This window comes from Phocoena sinus, chromosome 2 (assembly GCF_008692025.1).
Source record: "Phocoena sinus isolate mPhoSin1 chromosome 2, mPhoSin1.pri, whole genome shotgun sequence".
Lineage (NCBI taxonomy): Eukaryota > Metazoa > Chordata > Mammalia > Artiodactyla > Phocoenidae > Phocoena > Phocoena sinus.
This window is the reverse complement of record NC_045764.1, coordinates 75241971-75268799: the sequence shown is the minus strand read 5'-3', so window position 1 is coordinate 75268799 and position 26829 is coordinate 75241971. Positions and strand designations below refer to the sequence as shown.

At 36.4% G+C, this 26829-nt stretch overlaps 1 protein-coding gene across 9 annotated transcripts; it reads right to left on the bottom strand.

Moving 5' to 3' along the window:
- Positions 1–393: 393 nt before the first annotated feature.
- Positions 394–25211, bottom strand: BNIP2 (BCL2 interacting protein 2). Of its 9 annotated transcripts, none has more exons than XR_004348447.1 (14): positions 24916–25144; positions 20056–20103; positions 18368–18474; positions 17175–17242; positions 16515–16691; positions 14531–14707; positions 10851–10953; positions 10045–10176; positions 8602–8688; positions 8386–8484; positions 7624–7659; positions 4967–5014; positions 1924–3503; positions 394–608 (listed from the first exon to the last, which is right to left on the bottom strand). XR_004348447.1 is itself a non-coding variant. In XM_032622622.1 (14 exons), exons 1-13 carry the CDS (start codon positions 25108–25110, stop codon positions 1966–1968), a joined length of 1287 nt encoding a protein of 428 aa, XP_032478513.1. In that variant the 5' UTR covers positions 25111–25141; the 3' UTR covers positions 394–608; positions 1924–1965. The 9 variants fall into 9 exon arrangements, 8 of the variants coding, with proteins under 8 accessions (XP_032478513.1, XP_032478508.1, XP_032478512.1 ...); XM_032622622.1 differs by having other exon boundaries at positions 1924–1975; positions 24916–25141; XM_032622617.1 differs by having other exon boundaries at positions 394–3503.
- Between the last annotated feature and the right edge of the window lie 1618 nt (positions 25212–26829).

Sequence of the window (26829 nt, the reverse complement as noted above, 5' to 3'; positions counted from 1 at the left end):
AAAGGCAGCAGTAATGTGCACAGCTGTTTGCCGTTAAGCAGTTGAACAGTGATTAAGGAGTAAATGCAAAACAACTGCAACCAACTTGAACCTCTGCGCAGGTCCATAGAGTAAACAGGTTATTTTTTTATGCCATGTTTTCAGCCACTTATTGAACTGATTTCACTGGTGGATTCCCCATAACTAAAATAATTCTAAACTATGAAATACAAAGTGTGCTTATAGTTAAGATAATGTTTAAAATTGAAGCAGGGTGAACTCTTCACCCCCTTGAATAGGAAGCAGCACCCAAACTACAGAAACAAAAGGTTTAAAACTATCTGAAAATCTTACAAGATAAACTTTGTAAAAACTCAGTAGTGAAATGGGAGGCAGAAAAATGTGACAAATGAGTCAAAACCAAAACTTTCCAATTAATTTATTTAAATTCATTAACCTTGCAAAAATACGATGCGCAACAAATCAGGACACAAGTTATTGTATTCCTAACAAGTCAGAGAAAAAGAAAATATTACATCTTCTTAGTAAATCAAGACCAACCTTAGTATTTCTTACAGGGACCACATCAACATCTTGCACACACAGTCTTCAGAACTGAATTTCTCTCACTGTAAAAGGAGAGCACTAGGCTATGCAACATTATCTGTCAACAGTGATAAAATGATCACAGTACATTAACTGTGTCTAAATGACAGCATGTGAATTTATGGTAAGAAAAATGTATTAATCTTTGAAACATATATCAAAGTGCATTAGTGTCTAACGAACTCTGAATTGTGTTCCATGTGCCCCAAGGGCTGTGCAAGTCAGTGCCCTGAACACCACAAATATTTACTAGCTAGTTTATGTAAATAAACTGTTTAAGGGACATAACTTCAGAAAATTCAAATACAAAAAGTGCAGTAGAGTAGCTAATTAACATTATTTTCCAAGTTCCTCCTTAGCTACACTGAATGTGAGAAAGCACAAAAATTTCAAAATGCAAATGTTTTAACCTCTTGTAGAATGTCTTATAAAATAGAATGAGACAGATATTATAATAATTCTTTAGTAACATGAAAGCATTAAACTTTGATTTTCTTCTGGTGTTTGATGTGTTATATTAAGTGCTTCATGTAAACTTTTCATAAAAGTAGTTCTCAAAACATAAGAAATTAAGTAGATCTATCATATATAGCTGCAACAAAGTAACAGTTCTGTTCAAATTTTAGTGTCACTCCTTGCTGGTCAACACATTATTTTCAATTACCATTGAGAATTTTAAAGGATCACATTACTGGGACTCACCACTGATATGATTCTAATTCATTCTGAATCTTGGGACGGGAAGAGGGGGATGAAAGACTCTCCAGGTAATTCTTCCTTACTATTAGAACATTGAGAATCTCCCACTTCTCTTACCAGCTGACCTTCTCATGCAAGTCTAAGTCCTTAACTCTTTCTCCCAGCAACTCAAATTACACAATCCCTGTTCCTACAAGATAAACTCTAATGGAATAGTTGGTCTAACTTTTAAGTACATTAATTCCTCTAGCTATCCCACCCTTCTGACATTTGTGATCCACTTCTCAAATAGCTATACAGGATGAGAAAAAATAGGCATGAAAACAAAACACAATGTGGTAGCCATATCTACCTATTTTCAGTCTATTTCCTCCTCCTCCTGTAGGAGCAATGTTAGCAATTTTCCACATATCACATGGGGAAAAGGATGAAGCTACTGTCACCTTATATACAACTTTACCAATCTCATTAGGAAACTGGACATATCCTAATGCTAATTTTTAACTATCAATTGAAGAAATATAAAAAGCCCCTTCTCCTTTAATTCAAACACTTTCAAATTCCCTGAGCAATCACGTAAAAACAGCCAGAGTAACACAGTCATTTAAAAGAAGACTCTCAAAAAAGCAGATTCCTTACCTTTTTAAATTCTGGAATTGCAGTTGAAGAAAGTCTAGCAACCTATATATACCTGTCAATCAGCAAATTTCAGTATTCAGTATAGTTACTAAAGAGTGATGTCCATTTTGGAACAATACATTAAATGTTTACCAGCTATGAATGTCAAAAGTAACGTAACCCTACACTTTAATTTGAGCATTGTAATTGCTGACCCTCCCTGTTTAAACTTGCTTTTGTATGAAGAGACAAAGCAGAGGAAAATATGAATTTTCATGGTAAGTATTACCAGCCTTTGCCCCCTTCACTCCACAGTCTTATTCACATATTCTGTATGTAGCCTGCAGGTTTTCCTGACTGATACAAGAAATGGTACCAACCGCTGCCATATACAGCACTCCCCTTAACAAGGACACATTCAGTGGAATCTTAGCTAACTCACTATCCCTTTATAGTTTTCTTTCTCTTACTTCCTTGTTTTGTTATCTTCCTTTCCAGGTCCTGCTAGGCCCTACTTGGAATCATATTTCTTTACACTCCCCCCACCTCCAGTTAAAGACTATTAAGCTTAAACTGTGGGATCAATAAAGTATCTTCCCTTGGTGCTAATAAGGAATATGACCAAGGAGAACACAATCAGATTAGTTTATAAAAGAAACTTTTGACTAAAAAGAGGCACTCAGAACCTAAACACAACAAAAAATAGTGGCATAAGCATCAAATTAAACAAGTTAGAACCATGATCCCAGCAGAAAGATAAAATAACACAATTATATGTACTTTCACCTCAATCACTAATGGAAAATTAAAACTGAATATGGGGAAAATGTCACATAGCTAGTAATTACAAATAACCAGTTTAATAAATGCTTTTCCTCTGACCTACTTGTTATGATCTTAAGTCTCACAGCTATGAAACATTACGGAGCATGTCCCTATACCAGATTTCATCAAGGTATAGGTTAGAACAGGTATTCTTTTAAATCTAGTGATTCACAGCACATCCCTTTGGTTATATCCCAAATGGTATCACTGTTCCCTCTAAATTTTAATGTTCTGATAGAATATAGGCTATCTCTACTTTAAAAAAATATGTAGGAAAATGCACCACTTTTGCAACGAGTTGTATCTATAATCAGGGACAATGCTTGGAAATGCGAAAGTCAATAAACAGTAACGTGTTGAAACTGAAGAACTGGGTATTTAATGTGGAGGAAAGCCACCTATTTAAAAAGCTCAGCCAGGTTTGACTGAGACACAAATTTATAGATGAAAGACTACTTTTACTGATGAAAGGTCACTTAAAGCACTCTACAAATATAGACTCTAATCACAATTAAATTCAATATGATCTTTTATTCGTAAATTCAGAAGGAATGCCTAAACTGTTACTGTTAATTTGCTTTTTGAACACACAGTATTTCTAAGATCTGAGCAAGCAATAATGGTTTTAGCTTTATTGACTATAATGACATTAGTTCAGGATCTGCCTACAGCAGCTGGATCCAAGTGAAGTCAGGAGGCTGCTAAAGAAAGTCTCATCCTGGGAATCCTCCAGCATCTGCCATAATTGGACTTGGGTTACTGTGTCAAGTGTATGACTGAGGAGGACAAAAAGTAAAGGAAATTCTCTTTTGTAATAGAAAACTTTACACTAAAAACAGCAATGATAAAAGCCAGTCTAGGATAGAATAAATCCTAGAGGTTTAGCTCCTGCACTTCAATTTTAGTACTCTGTTGTAAATTACCTTATAAGAAGGGCTGGAGTGTGGTGTGACCCTTAAATCAGGCAGGTACTAAGGTTACCAAATGTATAAGCCACACAAGTATATGACACAGTATTAGACCAACCTGTTGTTTTTGAGTGATTTTGTGGGTAATTAAGTTCTATCTGGGGCATAAATACAATTTCAACGCAGAGTCAAGGTACTTACCAAATTAAACAAGGAGTTCATATGCTGACACCAAACGCAAAACACCATAATATGATGATGCTCTCAGACTTACAAAGTAACTTAATTTACAGTACTGTCAACGTAATTCAACAGAAAATGGGAAAACACACCTTATCTGACTGGGTCAAACACCTGATATGAAAGTATTTTGGTAAAGTGCCCACATTGAAAGTAGTTAAAAAAGCAGCCCCTATTTTCTAAAGAAAAGTAGTGACAGTGAATAACTCATCACATTCTCTGAATATTACACTGCACTCACACAAATTCAGGAGAGTGATACCCTGGACACACAGCTTATTTCACATTAGTGAACAAACCTACAATTTTTATGAAGTTCTGGCTTTTGGCCAGAAGATAAAATGTCTGATATATACATATATACAAGCCCCAATTCTTAACCTCTTAAATTCTCTAATTCTAAAAATGGCTTTTTGACTTGTCTTTATGTTTAAAAAAAAAGTGTGCAATACACTTGTATTTGTGTCTGAATTAAGAAATAAATGTTAAGTGAGAAAAAAACTCAGAATGGTACTAATCTACTTAGATTATGTATATGACCTTTGGGTATTCATGAGAACCAGTTTAACTGTCCCTCACCTTATGAGCATATTTTCTAAGTGACCCAGGAAGTGTATTTAACCATTTACAAAAACAAATATTTTAACATGCACTTTACAAAATCATGGTCTTATTTACCTGCATATTCTTCCATAAGAAAGATATACATTAAAAAATACTGCTCAAAAACATAAAAATATATATTATCTCTTTCCTTTTCCATTTAGGCATATAAATATTTTACTGAAGAAAATGCATCATTTAATAAACAAATGCAAAAACTGCTTTATATAAAGTGTGGTTCTCTGCTATTTAGCAATATAAAATATAAAATGATTACAATATAATTAGCTAGTAAAGAGCTAAATTCAAGAGATCTGCAAACCAGTACAGCAGTGAACAGTCCCTTATACAAAAGTCCATTAAGAAAAAGTCAAGTCAGTTTTGTAACAGGTTACATAAAAATCAGGACCAATAAATGCATTATAAATGCAAAAAAGCACTGCTTCATCAGCACATTCTTCAGTGTTTGGACTAGATGCCAAACTTACTGTTCACTTTTCGGCTCATCTTGTTTTCCATTAAGCTCTTGATCAACTCTATTTAATGAAAAACAATATAGATAATAAGATATCAGCAAATGAACAATTCTCTTTCTAAAAATAATGGCTGATTTTACCATAGATTATTATTCTGTTATAAACAAAGCTTTGCAAAGAAGCAGACATAGTAAAAGGGTTACCAAACATTTTCCCAACCAGGAAAGATAATTTTTAAAGGTAAGAGGACACTGGCAAGAATGTGATTACTGTTTTTTTTTAAAGATTGTATGATACTTTATATACAAACGCATATAAACTTTATTAAAAGTTCAAATCACAACAGGCATATTAAAATGTTGAACTGTAGCATGGCTGAGGCAGGGAGCTAAGTGATCTGAGTGGCAGGAAAAATAATTCCCTCAAAAATGATGTTGTTAACTGAAATATTTAAATGCCACTAATGCCATCAACTGATCAACTTTTAAGTTCAGTGGTAAAAGTACATATTTATGGATGCCATAATTATTCTCCAAAATTTACTGGTACACTTAGAATGTGAATACTTTTTATTTATCTTGATAGTAAGAAGCCACAGAATTTAATAATCAGAAGTATCTAGATGTAGATTAAAAATATGACTGGATCAGGAGTGGGATGCATAGAGATCACATCAAAATTTAGGCAAGTGGGGATTAGAAGAATTATGTAATTACCACACAAAAATTATAGACAACCCTTCACAGATAATGTACAACAATCTCTTACTATTATATTTGTATATTTATATTTGTAGTAGTTTGAATCAGATGGAGGAGAGTTTAAAACAACTTGGTATGATATATGAAGATACTTTTCACACTTGTTTCCATTACTACAATCACCTGAACATTAGTGAGTCAGACCTAAAAGCCTTGGCCTGTGGTAAAGCCAGATTAACAACATTTTAAAATATTTTTTATATTGGTAACAAAAATCTGAAAGGTACATATTCTTGATAAGGCATGCAAAACACATCAATCTTTTCAACATGTGAAATATCGGTATGAACTAATTTCATAATCACTTTATTTTTAAACTCTGTTCAAATATTTTAACAATCAACATCTACCTGGCTACACTTGCACTGAGTTATTTGAAACAAACATCTAAAACATTTAAAACTGCTATATTTCAGCACACTCAGTTTTGAATCCTTATCACCAGTACTCATAGAAATTTCACCTTGGGTAATAAGCTCCCCCATGCAGTTTCTGTCAACTTGGTTTTAAAAACATGCCCTTCTATTTTTAAAACTTGAGTGTTACCCTTTTCAAGCTGACAAGGATTTATTATTTTTCAAGGCTAAAGAAACTCTGTACAAAAACTCAGAAGTGCCTAAAAGATATATGTAATGATTCTATTTAAGATTAAATGAAACGAAAATTTTTTAAAAATCAAGATAAAATAATATTGGTAGGTTTCAAACAATACATTTAAATAAAAAGTACAATTCTACTTTTTTTCTGATGCCTAAGTTACTTAACTAAGAATTTTGTAAAAAGGCACAACATAGCAGATTTCATCAACAAAGGCAATTCATTTTGAAATCCATGAAGCAGCCGGCTTCAAAATACCCTACAATTATAGACTACATTTTAAACTTCAGCCTCGTCTGGCAAATTCACACCAATGTCTTGAGAGGAACGAGAAATTAGCAAGATTTAAAATCACTGTCCTTATCTCTATCTTAAAATGTTTAGCTGTAAAGTGTCACATAGAAATGTAAAGCTATGACTCTATCACATGGTCAACTGAATTCTTGCTCATCAACAGAGCCAAAATGTGTTCGAAGTTAAGAATATTCCAGCTCCAGTTCCTTACAATGGTCCAAATGATAACTACATACAGATCTCTCACCTCAACTCTTATGAGACTGTATCAATCTGTTTTGCTAATTTAGTTGTTAATATTTTAAAAATCCATTAACAAGTTAGATCTAAATCCTGTAATTTTCTAAATTACTATATAAAATGGTAACTATTTTATACACTTGCCTTTCATCTTCTATGTAAAGATATTAACAGATGACAGTTTGTTATGCTCAAAGCAGAAGTATTCAAAATTAAATTAAAGATGGAAAGCAGAGTGTTTAACTATTAAATGGTACATTGAACTTTTAGGTATTTTATCACATGTAGAATTTGACTAGTTAGCAGGCCATTTAAGCATACAAGAAAATCAATGTTGGTTAGCCAAAGAACATGTGCATTGCAAATATAATCATCAACCCCAGGGGGAAAAACTGATACATTAAAAAAGTGCACAAATATTTCAAAAGCGCAAGTTAGAGATTTAAAGTATGGTGAAACTGATAAGGTATTATAAATAATTGGTTTTCCAAATAGTATTCTTAGGAATTTACTGTCAGTATTTATACCAAAAGCAGGGAGGAGGAGGTGTGGTCTTTATTTTGTAACTGGCATTATTATGGTGTTAAAACAGAGTGAATCCAAGCCATACTCAGCATCAGGAACTTTGGATTCACTCTACATTTGAATCCTGGGGTATATTTATATTTACAAATGCTATTATCTTTGTCTACGAGCTAACCAACCAATAAGGAAGAGTTAGTCTGTGCAATGCAAATGGACTAGTCTAGATGCAACCCAGTCAAGGTGTGCATATACCTTTTCTGTTTCTTTTTAAACTTTTCTTCTTCATACCTTGGTAGGGAAGAGTTATTTTAGTAAACATACATGTTATGAAGATGAACAAAAACTCAAAAAAAGGCACTAAAAATAAACTCAAAAGTTTGCAGGCAAACCCAAAAATATTTAACATACTGCACAGGAAGTCAGAACTGACTTAAGAAATGTGGTTTTGACACATTCAACAGACTAAAACATCACATTAATAGAACAAAGAAACATTTTTCTATATTATAGCACTATGATACTCAAGTATTTATGTTAACAGTCTTCTACCAATTCCTTTTAGAAGTTAGATAAGTGAATTTGGTAAACAGAACAAACTCCAGCCACTGGAAAGTATTAAGATTAGACAGATATAAATATTTTACTTCCCTAATAATATTATTTGATGCCGTGACAAGCTTACTCAAATTTGGAGACCAGCATGTTCAAGTCTGGAGAATGTTCCTTAGTACTAACCAATCAAGAGACCATCTCTTAAGACTGTAACTATCTTTAAAAATATAAATGAACCAAACCAGAAACAATTCCTCCTACTCAACTGATAGCCTAAAGAAAATGGTGACTTATGGGGAAAGTGTTGGAAAGTGTCTTCTTCCCCCTTTTGTTATATAAACAAGAGCAGTTATAAAATAATTATAATATATGAAGGGAGAAAGAATGGGTACTGAAATATTTACCTCTTGCACATCAAAATATAAAGATCCAATACAATTAAAGAAATGAAACAAAACATACTGTTTTATGCATTCTGGTATTCCAACATATTCCATGGGGACAAGTTCCGCTAGTTCTGCCAAATTAAAGACGTATCTAATTTTTTGGCTGAATTTTGAGCTATGGAAAGAAATAAAGATAATTACCTTAATATTTCTGACCAACAGAACGGACAAGAAATTCATACAAGGAGTCTGTGGGGGTTTCTTTAAGAGTCAATGGTTCTCAGAAAATTACCTAATAAATGGTCTTGTAACAGCCAGAAGTGTTCTGATAAACCAAGAGGGATGTACAATAATGAGAGACTTTAGGTTTTTCCGTAACCTGGAGTTTAAAAGAAAAAGAAAAACTTATAAGTTCTACAAATTCTAATGCTAGAAGAAAAGCTAGGATATCAGTAAGTATGTGCAAATCTATACAAAAAATTGAAAAAATCCTCATTCAAGAGCTGTCATTTGGATATGATATTCCTAAAGACAACAAAAGATAACAAACAAAAGAAAATGCACTCCTGAATTCCAATGGTCCTTCCCACTGCCACAAAATGAACTCTACTTCATTTGCCTAAATTTATGTTCACAGTGTAGCCTGTTATTAAATGTCTCCTAATATACATTCACTTGTCTTCAAGACTGTCAACCAGGGGTAGAAGCCAATACTGAATATAAAAGTAAGCTCTTTTCATTTTTCAGGATGGAGGGGAAACTGTTATTAATTTCTTCAACACCATGAAAGGCACTGGGCAGGCAGAAAGGTGAGAGGAGAGATCACCACAGGAACAGGCAACATGAATCAGATCTAATGTATTCTTATGGAGTCTAAAATTTTGATTAAAAGTTAAAAGCATTATTCTAGGGCTTCCCAGGTGGCGCAGTGGTTGAGAGTCCGCCTGCTGATGCAGGGGACACGGGTTCATGCCCTGGTCCGGGAAAATCCCACATGCCGCAGAGCGGCTGGGCCCGTGAGCCATGGCCGCTGAGCCTGCGCGTCCAGAGCCTGTGCTCCGCAACGGGAGAGGCGGCAACAGTGAGAGGCCCGCGTACCACAAAAAAAAATAAATTAATTAAAAAAAAGGATTATCCTGGACAACTTAAAATGATGAAATAAAAACTGCTGTTTTTATCATCATATTTCACACTTACAGTGATGACTAAGTATTAAAAAAAAAAAAAAATCACAAGAACCAGCCAATGTCATGTTCAGGTATGAAGAGAAACCTGTTACTGGATCTGAGTTGATTAAACCTAGTTTGAATTAGCTGTGGTCAAATCAAACCAAATAGAGGATCAAAATTCCTTTCATTAGCATGGATGACTAACTCCCAAGAGTACATTTCTAGAACTCATTCCAAAGAAAGATTACAGCTAAATAAGCATCTTAACTAACAAAATATACTAAGCACTATAAATGAGGCAAAATCCAGAATGTAATAAAATAGGAAATGTACTAAATTCTCTATCCTTTCCCAAAATGTAAATTATAGGAAAATGTTTGATGTGGTACAAACGAGAAATAAAGAGCTATTTTATAAGTTTGAAAATAGAAACTTGTTATGAAATTAATAAATGTAATTTCTGAAGAAATACATGGTGACTTCAAGTGGCAACAGAAATAAAATTTAATCTAATAAGGACATAATAAACATTATTCAGACTAGCTTTCCACTTGCATTTACAATACCTTCTATCAATTTGTTGATAGCATTTCCTGAGCCATCCCAGACTGGGCATTTTTCTTCGAGTTGTTGCACCATTTAAATAAACGATCATGTAGTTTTCTGCTACTAACAGCTCCAAAGTGCCAATAACATACCTGTAAAAATAAAGTCTTAGAAACATTGCTATGCAGAACCAAACCAGGTTATCCAAATAACACAATTCCCTTCCCTCCCCTTCAGTGAGAGCAAAAATTTAAAACAGCATTAGTTGGTACTATGGTTATTTAAAGAAAAAAAGTTCTTTTCTTTTAGAAATACATCTTAAAATGTTTATAAATGATATGATGTCTGGGATTTGCTTCAAAATTATGCCATGGGGAGGTATTTGTGGGAATAAAGTATAAACTGATAATTGTGGAACTGGGTGATTGTTGTTACACAAAGATTTAATATACTTTTCTCTGCCTTTGTATATGTTTGAAATTTTCCCCAATAAAGCACTTAATGTGTCCTCAAGTGTAAAATGAAGTTGGAACACATAATCTGTAATATCTCTTCCAGTTTTAAAATGACAATTCTTCTGTTGAGTTGGAAAATGGATAGTTTTTATAATGCCAAGGGACAGACGTAAGGAATTAGAACTAGGATTATTTATATTGAGTTGGCCAAAAAGTTCCCTCAGGTTTTTCTGTAACATCTTACGGAAAAACCCGAATGAACTTTTTGGCCAAGGCAATAATTTCTACCCAGCTAAATAAAGTTCTCTTCCTTAAACTGGAGATCTAATGTACTCAATTCTGTCCAAACATTTTTGTGATGATCTACTTACTTGAAGAGATTGTCCATCAGGTATCTATAGTTAGGTTGACCACTTTCAGGCATAAAACAGACAGCAAACACAACAATGGCATTTAATCCATCCCCATAATATCCTGAAAAAGACACCAGCATGATTATACTCTGAAGATGTTTCAGGGGATATCATTTATGGTTGATAAATTATAGTGGTGCATGTTCCACACATTTCTGAATCAAAAAGTATGGTTTTTTTTGTTCTGACCCTGTATAGTCTTACAGAGCTCTTTAAATCCTCTCTTCTCAAAAAGAGAACAATAAAATTTAAAGAGGAAAGAGTGGGCATAAAAACCAGAAACCCACTTAAATTAGCATACTCAGAAAGCTGCCTTATTTTAGCAAGTAGATAGATAATAATCCAACCAGATACAACATCTGCAATAAAACATTCTTATGCAACTTCTGCTTAAAGTAGTTGCTCTTTAAAAAATAGTTTTACATTCGATGATGTCTAGCATTTTGTAGCTTTTAGGGTATTAAAAAGAAAAGATTATGTCTGACCTAAGTCTAAGTGAAGAAAAAGAGCACTAAAATATATGTTTTAATTACAATCTCTAAAATATAAATGTTTTAATTCTCATATAGATATTAAGCTGTAACCAGCAACAAATACTTCTGCTTTAATTTTCATTCCTATTGTTTACAAACATGCACTAAAAAGGAACATTTCAAGTACATTAGAATATTCACTACCTTTCTTAATCCCTTAGTCACAAAACACCTTGTGGTAACTCAATAGGATAAAATGGCCCTAATTATGTTCTCCTAAAAAAATAAAGTGCTATTTCTCAAAAATATTAGGTTTAAACAATGAGGCAGGTCTCACAACTTGCTTCCAATGAACTAGATGAATTAATACATGTCTGTGGACTTCGTGATCCATATTATCCTGTTTTCTTCACTGAGTAAGACTAAATTAGGCAGAATAATGTAACTGCAAATATTCAAGAGATCTGCTTTCAGATGAATGAAGACTACAGAAATAAACAGAATGCATTTGGCAGAGAGTAAATTAAGCAGAAACGACTATGTGAAAAAACCAATCTGCTTGACCTATGTGGCCCCCTGTCCTGAATTAGGAGGATTTCAGGTAGAATGACATGCTCTATAGAGTTGTATTTTGACTACCACTAACATTCTGGTGCTATTTACTCAGTGACTATGTAAACTTCTACATACAAGACAGTCAGACTGATAGATGTTATAACCGCACTTCATAGCTTTTCCTATTTGACTTGTAAATTTCTTAAGGAACAAAGCCTTATTTTTATATATTCCATAAATATGCAAAGTGGGTGTTCCAAAAAAAAAAATGTGGAATGAACTAACTGTCTACTTTGTGGTAAAGCTAAATGATTTGTTCAGGGTTTTTAGGCAAATTAAGATTCATATTTTAAAGGGCCAGGTTGTATTTATAAGCGCAAAAGAGTATAACAACGTTCACAGGGGACTTCCCTGGTGGTGCAGTGGTTAAGAATCCATCTGCCAATGCAGGGGACACAGGTTTGATCCCTGGTCCTGGAAGATCCCACATGCTGCAGAGCAACTAAGCCCGTGCGCCACAACTACTGAGCCTGCGCTCTAGAGCCCGCGAGCCGCAACTACTGAAGCCCCCGTGCCAAGAGCCCGTGCTCCACAACAAGAGAAGCCACCACAGCGAAAAGCCTGTGCACTGTTAACGAAGAGTAGCCCCCACTCGCTGCAACTAGAGAAAGCCTGCGCGCAGCAACGAAAGAAACCTGTGTGCAACCCAACACAGCTCCCCGACCCCCCGCCAAAAACGAATGGCAAAGCCAAAAAAAAAAAAAGTGTTCACAGCAGTTTTAATCATAATAGCTCAAACTGGAAAATAACTCACAAGGCCATCAAAATAGTGATGGATAAGCAAACCGGCAGTAACAAGGAATGAACTATGGATACATGCAACAACATGGATAAATGTCAAAATCATTATGCTGAGTGAAAGTAGACAGAGTGTAAACTATGATTCCAGTTACATGAAATTCTTTAACAAGCAAAACTAATCACGGGGTAGGCATGAGAATAGTGGTTATTGGAGAGAGGGTATTCATTGAGAGGGAGAACCAGAGAATTTTCTGGGGCAATGAAAATGTTCTGTCTGTCTGGGGGTGTAGATTTCAAGTGTATATACTTTATATGGGCATTCATCAAAATTCAGTGAACTGTACACTTAAGATTAGAGCATTTCTTGTGAAGTAAGTCAGACAGAAGAATGACAAATACTGTATGTCACTTGTATCTGAAATCTAAAAGAGCTGAACTCACAGAAACCGAGACTAAAATGGTGGTTACCAGGGGCTGGGGTTAAAGGGGAGATGTTGATCAAAGTAAAAACTTCGAGTTAGAAGATGAATAATTTCTGGGGATTAATGTACCACATAGTGACTATAGTTAACAATACTGAATTATGTACTTGAAAGTTGCTAAAAGAGTAGACTAGACCTTAAATGTTCCCAACACAAAAAAGAAATGGTAATTATGTGATGTGATACAGGTGTTAGCAAATGCTATGGTAGCAATCACTCGCAGTATATAATGTATCAAGGACTTTCCTGATGGTCCACTGGTTAAGAATACGCCTTCCAGGGACTTCCCTGGTGGTCCAGTGGTAAAGAATCCGCCTTACAATTCAGGGGACTCGGGTTTGATCCCTGGTCAGTGAACTAGGATCCCACATGCTGCAGGCCAATCCGCGTGCCTCAACTAGAGAGTCTGCGTGCCGCAAACTACAGAGCCCATGTGCTCTGGAACCTGCGCGCCACAACTACAGAGCCCAGGCGCCCTGGAGCCTGCTCACCACAACTAGAGAAGAGAAAACCTGCACGCCACTGCTAGAGAGAAGCCCACGCACTGCAACGAATGATCCCACATGCCACAACTAAGACCCAACGCAGCCAAAAATAAACAAAATAAATAACAAATACAACTTTTTTAAAAAAAAAGAAAAAAGAGAATCCACCTTCCAATGCAGGGGACGCATTTTCGATCCCTGGTTGGGGAATTAAGATCCCACATGCCGTGGGGCAACTAAGCCTGCGCGCTCTAAAGCCCACATGCCACAACTGAGCCCGAGGGCCACAACTAAAGAGAAGCCCACGTTGCAACGAAAGAGCCCACGTGCTGCAACAAAAGATCCCACGTGCCACAAGTAAGACCTGAGGTAGCCAAATAACTAAATAAATATTAAAATTAAAAGAAAAAAAATATATAACGTATCAAATCAACATATTTTACACCTCAAACTTACACACTTTGTCAGTTTTATCTCAATGAAGGTGGAAAAAAAAGGAATATACAAATGCTACAAAAAAAGGATTAGAGTAGTTCACTGTATATAAATTATAAATGGAGAAAAAAGGGAGAAAGTCCCAGTTTAGGGGTGTCTAGGGATAAGGGTGGAAGGAGACAGTTTTCACCGTACACTCTTACACCTTTTGAACTTACTGTATGCACATGTTAACAATTTTTAAATGTTGGCTTTAGCCTTTTACTTCAAACCTGTTACATTTCTAAAAGAACATGATGTTTATTATGCTTTCAAAATTATGTAATACCTCAAAGGAGAGATTCTCTTAAGCATTCAGATTTCTGATATTGTATTAAAAAATCTAAAAAAACTTTGGTAACCGTTACCTCCATGGCTAATAACTTTTTTATAGGGTTCAATTGCTTTCATATCAACCCTGTGGTCCTGTTCTCCAATTCTGAACATACGCCAGCGTCGTCCATCTTCTTTTTCCTCTGCTGCTGTATATTCAGTAATTGAGCCTTTCCTAATAACTTCAGTAGTCTTGGGTTTTGGAAGATCATCTGTCAAAATAAAAGGTTTTTGAATCACAGATTGTTATTTATAAAATAAAAATCAAATTACATGTTAACCACTTTACTATCGAATTAGATTGTTCAGAGAATTTTTTTATTATACCTTCTGTGGAATTTTATTTATTTTTTAACTTTTTATTTTATATTGAAGTATAGTTGATTAACAATGTTGCGATAGTTTCAGGTGTACAGCAAAGTGATTCTTTTCCCATTTAGGTTGTTACATAATACTGAGCAAAGTTCCCTGTGTGTGGAATTTTAAATATTTCTTCTGTAATAGAGGAAAAGGCTTATTCTTGATATAAGGCCATTTTGTTTTTTGGAAATCATGGTTCTTTAACTTTTTTTGAATCGCTTAATTCAGAAAGGACCTAATTGCAGTACAACGTACATCCACAAATTCAGAAACGATAATTCACACAGCCATCAAAATCTTAGTACACTGGCCCTACAATGCCTTTCCAGATTCTATTTACAACACTGTCCTTGACAGACAGTTACCACTATAGGTTACTTAAAGCAACTCTCTGGGAGCCAATGTTTTTTGTTGTTGAGCACATAAATTATTCCCCAAACATTATAATACCAGATAGAAAGTGGTTAACGAGTCAATGATTATTTCTCATTTGATCAGTCTTATAAAGCAGAAAATTACTGATAATATTCTGAAGTGTACATGCAAAAGTCTATTTTAAATTGACATTAGTCAAAGCACAAGCACCAATGATTAGGTATAATTTACATTTTAAGATTGCACTTTAGCTGATTTTTAATGAAGCAATGATTTTCGAAATTTTAATATCATAGTCCTTACCAAAAGATGGGGGAAGGGGAAACCTACTGTATGTTAGTTGTTTGTTTCCAAGACAAAGCTGTTAACGGAAAATATCCTTCCAGGAAATGACTACAGCAGCATTAAAGAAAGAAGAGACAAAACACATAGGCAGAAAACTATTTCAGTATCTTTATAAAATATTGCTTATTACCGGATTGCATATTGAACGAGTGAAACAGGGAAGAAAAAAGGAACAGAAGATAACAGCACATTAAGGATCTTACTCTTTACTGCAGATAACATACCTAGTGATAAACACTGCTTTGAAATAAAAATCACTTTAAAGATGAACTAAACATATATAAATTATTAACAACTATAAAGACACTGTAGACAGCAATTATCTAATTAAAGAAAGCATGCAAAGCAAAACACATGCCAATTCCTTTCAATTCCAAATAACTAATGATAAAGAATATAAGGCTGGAGGCTAGGAGAACACATTAATTCAAGGTAGTTGTTTACAAAGTGCAGCACTATCAGGCAAACCTATTTTTAAAAAAAAACACCCTCAAAAAAAACCCACTCCCTTCAGAACTCCCTCTCTGCAAAGTCTTAACTACTTTTAGCACATTCCCTAAAGCATAAGTTTCTTCAAAGCTTTTCTTCTTAGTTATCTACTGAATAAAAGAACATGCCATAATTATCAAGCAATATCGGGAGCTACATGGAAAAACATAAGTTTACAGCATTGGGCAATTAAGAAAAAAATAAAGCCACATGTGTAATCTACTATAAACGGTTTTGAAAGCCATCATATTCAGTGTTTAGCCGAATTTCATATCTTTGCAACAAATATATGAACTTTAGAAAGTGTAACATTTCAACAAAATCCCTTAGCTGGTTTCATGATCAAGTTTTAAGTTTTTCCAATTATCCTAATATGAAAATGCTACTATGTATGTATATAAACACGAACATTCATTAATAAAAGTCAGGTAAAAATAATGAAACACTTACCTTCCCACTCAAATTCATTACTGTCCTCCGATGGTGTATCTAAGTCATCTAAGTCAATCTCCCCACTTTCACCCAAATCATCTGACCACACAGAGCCATCACTAGGATCCAGGGTTAGGCTAATGTCAGGAGCCATTAGTTTCTTTCTCACTTTATTGCCATTAACTTCTAGTGAGCCTGAAATGGGTTAAAAAAAAAAAAAAAAAAGTGAAAGATATATTTAGAAAAAATGCTTAGATGTATAAACTGAATAAGAGAAAAACTTTAATCACTTTATTCTTGAGAAAATAACATTAATTAAACACAATTCCAAAGCACTTATTTACAAACTTTGGATTTTGATCACTATTGCTTCTGTATCACAGCAAGATGACACATCCCAGCAAGGATATGCCTTTTTAAATAACAGCAGCAGACCTCATAGTCACCTTTTACTATTAAAAACGATCTCCTCTCACCCCTTTATGGTTGAAATTTCTAAAACCCAAAGGTATGTTTCTGAAAAGTATTCCAAAGCAATCCAAAAACGCTTTCCTAAACATTCAAATTACCCTCTGGCACCCTATGATGTAATAAAAACTGAGTATATTTTTTATCTTGACAAAGAAATGTGTTCAAAAAATAGCACAGTTAGTCTATCGCTAAGTGTCAAGTTCTTACCAGGCTGACTCTCTGGTCCAGTTACAGCTAATATATCTGCTTCAATACTATCATCTTCCGGTAAAGGTCTAGAACACACAGACACAATTTTTAACCCAGAAATTAAAAAAAATTTTTTTTGAAGTTCAAAGATCTATTAAAATAGCTTATAGAAACAATTATGTGGAAAACTGAATAAACCAATGTTTCTTAAGGTTTACTAATTTACAAACCACCGTCAAAGAAAATTTTCAGACTGTCTGAATTGACTTACATATTTACATAAGCAACACATAAAAGTAGATATATATTCCTTATGTAACTGCTCTTAAATACAACTACAAAACAAATTAAAAAATCATTAATCTACAGAACAAATATATTTCAAATGCATGAATTTAATGCGATGCATGACACAATGTATAATGAAGCTGAATTGTCACTCACAATGGGAATATGGTAATGATGATTACATATTTTGAGCTCTGCATTTCTTTATTACTATTATCATGCTATGCTATGCAATGACTCAGTACTCTCACCAGCTGTCCATATTCCAACTGCTAAGGAACCTTCTTATGCACTGGGATGGTCTTCTGACCAAGATGGCATGGAAGCATCACTTAAATATAAAGTCTGCCTTTGCTCTTTTTCTGTTAACCCAACTGGTGCCAATACAATTGTAAACACAAATGCAAATGTGTCAAGGTAGCTCGCCAGATAACCTAGAAAGCTCTTCCTTGTTTACTTAACAAGCTTTTTCTCAAAATAAAAGCATACAACTTACCAATTCCTATAGACTTCTAAAGACCACCTTCCCCTAGAAACCCCTCGGACTCTATTACCAGCATTAAATGAATACTTTGCAACACTGGGTTTCTTTAAGAAGCCTGATATTCATTTAGTAAGTCAGCAATCCCCAACCTTTTCTGCACCAGGGACCGGTTTCGTGGAAGACAATTCTTCCACAGACAGAGGGGCAGTGGGGGGATGGTTCAGGCGGGAATGCGAGTGATGGAGCGGCACTGAAGCGGCAGATGAAGCTTCACTCACTCGCCCTCCGCTCACCTCCTGCTGTGTGGCCGGGTTCCTAACAGGCCACAGACCGGTAGTGGTCCGTGGCCTGGGGGTTGGCGACCCCTGTAGTAAGTGACATCTCAATAAAGAAACTGTGAAGTTTTGTTTACTTGTTTTCATTTAAAAGCATTGCTCACATTGGAAAATCTTCATCTTGCCATTCTTCCTTAAGCTCAACACCTTCCATCCTCAGCCTGGACTCAATGTCAACTACAAGCTCCCGATAATCCAGAGAGCCAAGGTCCTGTAAAAAACGAAAAAAAAATTTATAGGCTTATTTTTCACTTTATCTGCTGAAAAGATGCAATAATCTTATACCTTAGTTCATACTTCCATCCTGATCATGAAATAAATTTAGTTGGTTGCAACTACAACTTTTTTCCCCCAAGAATTAGAACAGGAAACAGAGTGTATATATTCCAGTAATTACTGTTTGTAATAAGGGTATTGTGCAGTGAAGGACCTGCTTTCATTTGCATATATGCATGTGTGCCCCAGGACACGATTTAAAATTTATTAGGTACTGTAAATTATGTAAAAGCAATTTGCGGGATGGGGGGCACAAATAATAAAAGTAAATAAATATATGCTCTATTCTACACCCATAATTAAATTTTCTGTCGTTTGGAGAGAGGTTAATTCTAGAAATTGAACACTAGGTAAATAGCATTTACACTCGCTTGATTCAGCAGAGTCCAAGTGGTATGCTGTCTCTTATATTACTTCTCTATAGTTCCAATGACATAACTCCTGAGCCACTTAAAGAAGGCTATTCAGTACCTGTCCAGTAAATGAATTATGCTACGTTCTGATTTGCTTCATATCTATAACAAGCTTTTCTCATGTAGTTTAGCATGAGTTTTCAGACACTGAATTTGGTGAATGTTTCTTTTCACGCAACTCCATGTTTTAACTTAGTTTCAGTTTTTCCAAGAAAGGATGTGGGTGTTACTATCCTTAGTTTATAAAATGAAGGATCTAGAGTTTGGTATGGTTGATGGAATAAGAAATACAGGTTTAAGTATATTAGTTAAGAAGTCATTAAGATCAACTGGTTAACAGTGCAACAAAAATCGTGGCAACTTTAGGGGGCAAGAGGTATAAACGGAATATTTAGTTCACTTACATTAGAGTAAGTGCCACAATAGATGTCTAAAGTTATCTTTTAAAAAAGAAGTAAAACATAGATGTCTTAAGAGATAGAAAGTATTACTAGTTATCACTAGCAGTTTTAAAACAAAGTTAAAAGTGGTTGACACCAGTGGAAGGAGAAATAAGGTGGGAGGGGGAGAAGATGCTATTCATGGTAAATCCTTCTAAATTATTTAACTTTAAAACCATGTATGTATAACTTGTGGTCATATTTTATGGTTGCCTTATCTGCTGTGTCATTACAACATTCAAAAGATACACAAAGTTGTACCAAAAAACCATTATGTTCCAGAACAACAACAAGAACAAAATTACATTGGAAATTTTCTAAAGTGTTAGATTTCACATAATAAACTACATTCATATCTCTGCCAAGACTGGGAGGCTCTTTTCCCAGTTTGAATTCTTACTTATGCTCAAGAGATTTCAAACATTCTCAAAAGGTCTTGCAAATAGAAAAAAGCAAATGCTGTCTTTTCTTCACCAACATGTTTGCTGGGAAAAGTCAGTTAATTTATACATAGTAGAAGTAAGGCATTTTTAATTCTCCGGGAAAAACTGAGCCAGGCAATTTTGAGAAATGAATGGAAAACACACTTAAAATATAATAATCTTGACTTATTTAGCAGTTTCTCTGTTTCTGATACATAACCTATAAAGTAATCTGACACACCTTCAAGGACCACTTCATAGACTGTTCTCTGACAGCAACTCTTCCTCTCTGTAGAGAGGAAAACAAACAAAAAAGGGATACCTACTTTAACAAATAATTTTCTATTTAGAACACAGAATTATTAGAAAAGACCCCCAAATTATGATCAATAAAACCCAAATACTTAATATTTATTACTCTAGAATTCATGTTCAAGTGAGAGTGCAGCATTCTATTACTTAAGGTTGAAAACTGACAGTCTATTCCAACTTCTATAACTTTTTTTCTTTTTTGGCTGCATTGGGTCTTCATTCCTGCGCACTGGCTCTCTCCAGTTGCAGCAAGCGGGGGCTACTCTTCGTTGAGGTGTGCAGGCTTCTCATTGCAGTGCCTTTTCTTGTTGCAGAGCACGGCCTTCAGGAGTTGTGGCTCACGGGCTCTAGGGTGCAGGCTCAGTACTTGCGGCACACGGGCTTGGTTACTCCGCGGCATGTGGGATCTTCCCAGACCAGGGACCGAACCCATGTCCCCTGCACTGGCAGGCGGATTCTTAACCACTGTGACACCAGGGAAGTCCCTCAACTTTTAAATTCATTACACTTCTCAGTGTTTTTTCAAATCTTTGATACTCACTATGAAGTGAATTAATGTTTTTTCCTAGATTTAATAATCAGAGCTTTCATTATTTCGTTTCACATTTTTACTGGGTGTTGGAAAAATAACAGGATGTTCTGAGTGTTTTTTTCAAATACCCCACATACTCAGAAAAACATTTAATATTTCAAAAATATAAGCGGTGACTGGAAGTTGCTACCACTATACTCCCAGCATCTAGCACAGTGTCCGGCACAGAATGGGTCTTTAAACATTAGTTAAATTTAAAAATAAACATTTAATTGTAAGGTTTAACACTGAATAGTAACCATTTGTTTTGCTCAACCTGTTAAGTTTTTTTTCCTAATTAAACTACATAAATAGTCTTCCTGTTAAGTTTTACCCCTCAAAAAGAGTAGTGAAAATATTTGGGGCAACCTACATACAAGCAGTGTCTATTTCCATTGGTAAAATTATTCCTTGTTTGTAAGAGAAAATACATACCTTGTGAAATTCTAAAAGATAAACCATGTCTTTTAGCTGCTTTACCACTTGAACAAGTCAACCACATGAAAATACTTCTCTAGACACAGGCAGCCAGAGTCTGTTAGCTCATTTAGCTGATTCATTCAACTTTTACTTTAATATCATTGAGTCATGTGATGTTAATACACCCCGGCATATGGACATGGATATTTAGTTTGGGCATAATTAATTAAGCTAGTTAAACGAAACCTAGGAGGAGAGAGTAATACAGATTCACTCTTAACCATTTCATCACAAATTTTAGGGGAAAAGTACACTAGGTAAACGACAGAGAGGACTGTTCTTAGAAGCACAGCAGCTGTAAGAACAGGAAACAAGACAGGAGCAATATAAGCACAACTACTCTGAAGGAAATCAGGATACTGCTGATTCACAAGTTAATCGTGGCTGTTTCCCGTTTTTTGTTCATTGATTTGGTAAATCAGAATGGGGAAGTAATACTTTAAGATGCCAACTGTTCAAATAACCAAATGCAAGAGGAATACCCTGATTTCTCAACAAATGTGTGGTAGTGGTGGTACATCATTACTTATGCCAGTTAGCAGTGGAGGTCACAGAGACAAATTCAAAAACAGTAGCTGACCTCAGTGAGGTGTGGTGGTAAATTCAACCAAGATGAAAACGGGGATTTCCCCATGCAGCCTAACAATATAAGCAAAAATTAAATATTAAGATCATATTTAGAACTGCCTGAATTATAACTTACAATTTTACATGACAACTTTACTATTATGTAGTTTAACCTAGATGCTGGAATAGGTGCTAATAACCAACATGTATGCTGAAATCAATCTGGCAAAAGGAAATGCTTAGGCAAGGCTTTCACATCCCCATTTAAAGGAAAGGGCTTCATTCTAAATATTTATGTTCACTTTTTCCTGTGAAGCTGGCAATGCTGGTAGCACTACAAGAAAATACTTTAGGCCCAGCCTACGTGTTTAGGAAGGTCACCAAAACACCTGTAAAAATCCTATATGCTTGTCATTGTTTCCTTGAGAGCAGAGTCATGCAGGTTTTTAAAAATGAAATGACACGAAGATATCATATCGCCTCACACCTTAAGACGGCTATTATCAAAAAGACCAGAAATAACAAACGTTAGCGAGGATGAGGAGAAAAGGGAATCCTTGATGGGAATGTAAACTGGTGCAGCCACTACACAAAACAGTAAGGAGGTTCCTCAAAAAATTAAAAACAGAACTCCCATATGATCCATCAATTCCACTTTTGAGTATTTATCGGAAGAAAATGAAAACGTTAACTGGAAAAGATATCTGTACCCTCACATTCACAGCAGCATTATTTACAATAACCAACATATGCAAGTAACCTAAGTGTCCATCGATGAATAAACACACACACACACACACACACACACACACACACGCACACAAAGGAATATTATTCAGCTATTTAAAAAAAAACTCTGCCATTTGCAACAACACGTATGGACCCTGAGGGCATTATGCTAAGTAACATAAGTCAGACAGAGAAAGATGAACACCATATGATCTCACTTATGTGTAAAATCTTTAAAAAAAAAAACCAAAAAACAGAAAAAAACCCAAACCCCCCGAAACCAAGCTCATAGATACAGAGAACATACTGGTGGTTGCCAGAGGTCGTGGGGTGGGAGGTGGGTGAAATGGATGAAGGGGGTCAAAAGGTACAAACTTCCAGCTATAAAATAAGTCTGTCCTGGAAATATAATGTACAGCATAGTGACTATAGTTAATAAAACTGTATTAGATATATGCAACCTGCTAAGAGAGTAAATATTAAAAGTCCTCATCACAAGAAAAAAAATTTGTAACTAAGTGTGGATGTTAAGTAGACATATTGTGGTGATCATTTTGCAATATATTCAAATATCGAATCATGATGTTGTACACCTGAAACTAAAAAAAGTCATGTCAATTATATATCTCAATTAAATGTGACACCCTATCAGAAATGTTAACACAAAATTCAAGAGAAATTACAATAGTGCTGTTTCTCAAAATTGTGACGATAAAGCACAGGGTAATTATGCCAACTATACAAGGTACATTATATTATCAGTATGCAGAACGTACTGGAAATGCTCTGAGACCTTTAAGAAGATTAAAGTCTAAAAAACTGATCTGTAACACTTTGCTGTGGAGTTACAAATACTGGATGTAACATAAAATTATAACTTTGGAATATTATTATCATCACATTATACTAGCACTCTGCTTTATAGGATGCAAACTTCACATGGCATCTTTTGATCCACTATCAGCCAAGGTTAAATTATCGGATCTGGCTATATATATACTTCCTTTCTTAGATGCCTTTCTCCACCACTGCTCCTTCTACGAGCATTACACCAGGAGAAGGAAGAGAACTACTTTCCCAAAGAGGGCTTTTCCCCTTTACTAACCACTTGTACATCCATCATCTCATGCATTCCACCCAAAAACTTTGTGCCGTATAAAACACTGATGTTATTACCCCCATTTTATCTTATATATGAGGCAAATAACACTACATTCTGGTTTCCAGATTAGACCTAGACTGTTTCTAATACAGCACACCGTCTCCAGTTCACTGGCAACTTTCTACAGAATAAGCCTGCAATGCCAGATATGGCTACACTTAGCTTCAAAGGTCCTGTAATGCCTAAAGACTACAATAGCACGGACTTATGATGATCTAGTTCAAGCCCCATGTTTGCAGAAGTGGACCTGTCATACTTCCCGTCTAAACCCAACAATATTAGGCTGCAATAGAGGAGATCATAAAAATCAAAAAGATTGTGTGGAGAAAATGTAAAATGATAAGAACTAAGGAGAAGATATGCAAAATCATAAGAAAATAGTCTGTAGGGTAACTAGACACGGTAACTTCAGTTATAATTTTGAGGAAACAACACCCATTTACAAATGGCAGAAATTCTTATATAATTTTAGAGAAAAAATACGTTTAATTTTAAAAATTAAGTAAGCATTGGGAGAAATAGCCTGATTTTTTTTAAAAGGGCGAAAAAAAAAAAACCCCACCAAAACACAATCACACTTCATTAAACTAACTATATGCAAGGCGCTACGACTACCTAGATGACAAAAGCCGTGGTCTCAAAGAGCTGCCCAGAACAGGGAAGACCAAGGGGGTTTCAAAGCAATGTAACAGACCCCAATACATTTCTGATTTAATAGAAGTTGCTCTAGTAGATCTCCAGTGGCATCAAAAAAACTCAAACCACTTTTGCCAGGTACGAAAGTAAAAGGCAGTGTCTGAATCCACGCAGGAATTGGGCTTTTCACCTATCAAGGTCCATTAAAGCCCTGATTACGGATGCCGCTTCCGTGTCTATATTCCCGGAGAATGTGGAGCACATTAGACGTCCAAGTTTCTTTGTTCTGCACCAGGACCAACGCTGGTGACAAACAAGGGACCAACGTGCCCCCAGAGCGGGGAATGTGCAGAGGGGCAGAGAAGAGAGCACCACCCCTACAAACGGAAAAGGGGTGGGAGAAGGGGGGACGCAAGGGTGGCAAAAAGCAATCAGAAGACTGGCCAAGGGCGGGGGCCTAAGCGGGGCGGGGATCCGGGAAGCGCCTCCGGGCAGTTTCCGCGGCGCCTCCTACAGCGGATACCGCTCTGGGCTTCCCTTGTCGGGCGGTCCGGGATACGTGCCCCTCGGACGTCCCCCCCGTCCACCCCAGGACTGTTCCCAGCTCAGACCCGCCGTGCCCAGCCTTCCCGAGTCTCACTGACCCCGGAGGAACCCTTGGCCTCCTCGTCTTCTTCGCCCCTCCAGGCCGGCGACGCAGGGCTGACGGCCAGGTCGCAGAAGGTAGCGCCGAGCGGAGCCCGCTCCCCTCCCACGGTGAGACCCGGGCCCAGTCCCTCAGCCACAGCGGCAACAGCCGACCCGGATGCAGAGAGCGGCTCCGGAGGAAGTGACAACATCCCGACCTTCTCCAGGCGCCGCAGCTGGCGGAAGCCGAGGCGGAGCCGTGGCGTCTTCGGAAAGCCTCAGGGCTCCTTCTCCCGACCACACCCTCAGCCGTGGGGTGGGAGGAAGGGAGGGAGGAGCTAATGCCTGCGCGCAGGCGCCCGCGACTTGGCCCGCGGGGCTGTCAAGCGTTTCTGTCCGGCGGGCGACCTGTTAAACACCCCTGCGGCCCTTGAGAGGCTACAGGCGCTTCCTCGCCCGGCTCAGGACCGCCGCCCTCGAGTCTCAAGGAGCCATTTTTATATTCTTTATGTTTCCTTTACTGATCATTATGATAGCGCTATATAATAAAATAGATGCAAAAAGAGGAGGAAAAATATCAAATGTCTCACTGGGGAAGTTAACCTCAGAAGAAATCCTTAGAGTTTGGTAAAATTGTCCCGGGCGAACAGCTTTATAACAGTGCTTTTCAAATTGTTACCAGAAAATTGGGTTCACCTCTTAGAGGGAGTTGAGCCAAAAGACAACCAAGGTAAAGATCAGGAGAAGGAAGGATTTATTACTGGCACCAAATAAGGAGGAAGCTGGGGAATCTTTCCCAAAGCAGTGTCTGCCAAGCAGAGAACTTAGGGAAGTTTTAAGCTAAAGGTTCATGCACAGTCATGAAGGGGCTTGAGCAGAGGAGACTGCGGCATAGAATTGGGGTAAAGGTTGACGGAGTCCAAGCTTTAGTTGATTGAAGTCACTTGAGGCTGAGAAAAGGTCAACATCATCATCTCTTAGGTTCCAGTTGATCTGGTGGTTGAGTGCTTCCGGCTAATCTTCACCATTGAAACGGAGCTGGGAAGCTGGGAGTCTTCACAACTGACGTATTATCTTTGCTATTGTTTCTTCTCTTGCCAGATAACAGTCATTTGTTCTTTTGTTCCTGTAAGATCCTTATTACTGACACCTGTTCAATGGCAAGCATTGTGGCCAGGCTTGGATCACAAAAGGGCTTAGGCCTAAAATGGCTTCTCTCATGTCAAAAAAGCTGGATCTAGTTCTTTTTCTCCGGGGACCCACTACCCTATCTGCTTACAAAAATATATGTAGAGAACGATCAACTTATTATTTTTACAAATTTCCAATTAGTTGTGGACCATGCTTTGGTAAGATAAAAAATTAGAAACATTTCATCATTAGAGTCAACAGCCATAAAATTACCTGCAAAATCACCGTAAAGTTTCCTAAGCACTTATTCTCAATTTCTGTACTACCTGTCTCGCCGTGGACCAGTAACAAACAGTTCTCTGAAGGGTTCAGGTCAATGGGCCATATTTTGAGTAGCAACACTGCTCTACAGCTTCAAGGAACTAAGATTAATTTGGAGAATGTAATGATCCCTCTTAAATCCCAAACACTAAATCCCTGCAAAGGCCCAGTAGTCAACCCTTTGGGCAAGGCATTATGGAATGGTGGGGTTTGAGGGAACTGAAAAGCTCAAAATTTTAAATCATTGACCCAAAATGCAGCTCGTGGGTTTACATTGCTTTGGCAACATTTACTGCTAGCAGGGGGTTAAACTCTCTGTGTCTCATCTATAAAATGGGGAAAAAGTAATACCTACTTCATAGGATCTTTGTGAGATAAAGTCCTATGTATATTGGAACAGTGCACAGCATTGGAATTATACATGTGTTAGGTATTATTATTTTCCTCCTATCAATTTTGTTAAGTTGCTGGCAGAGTGA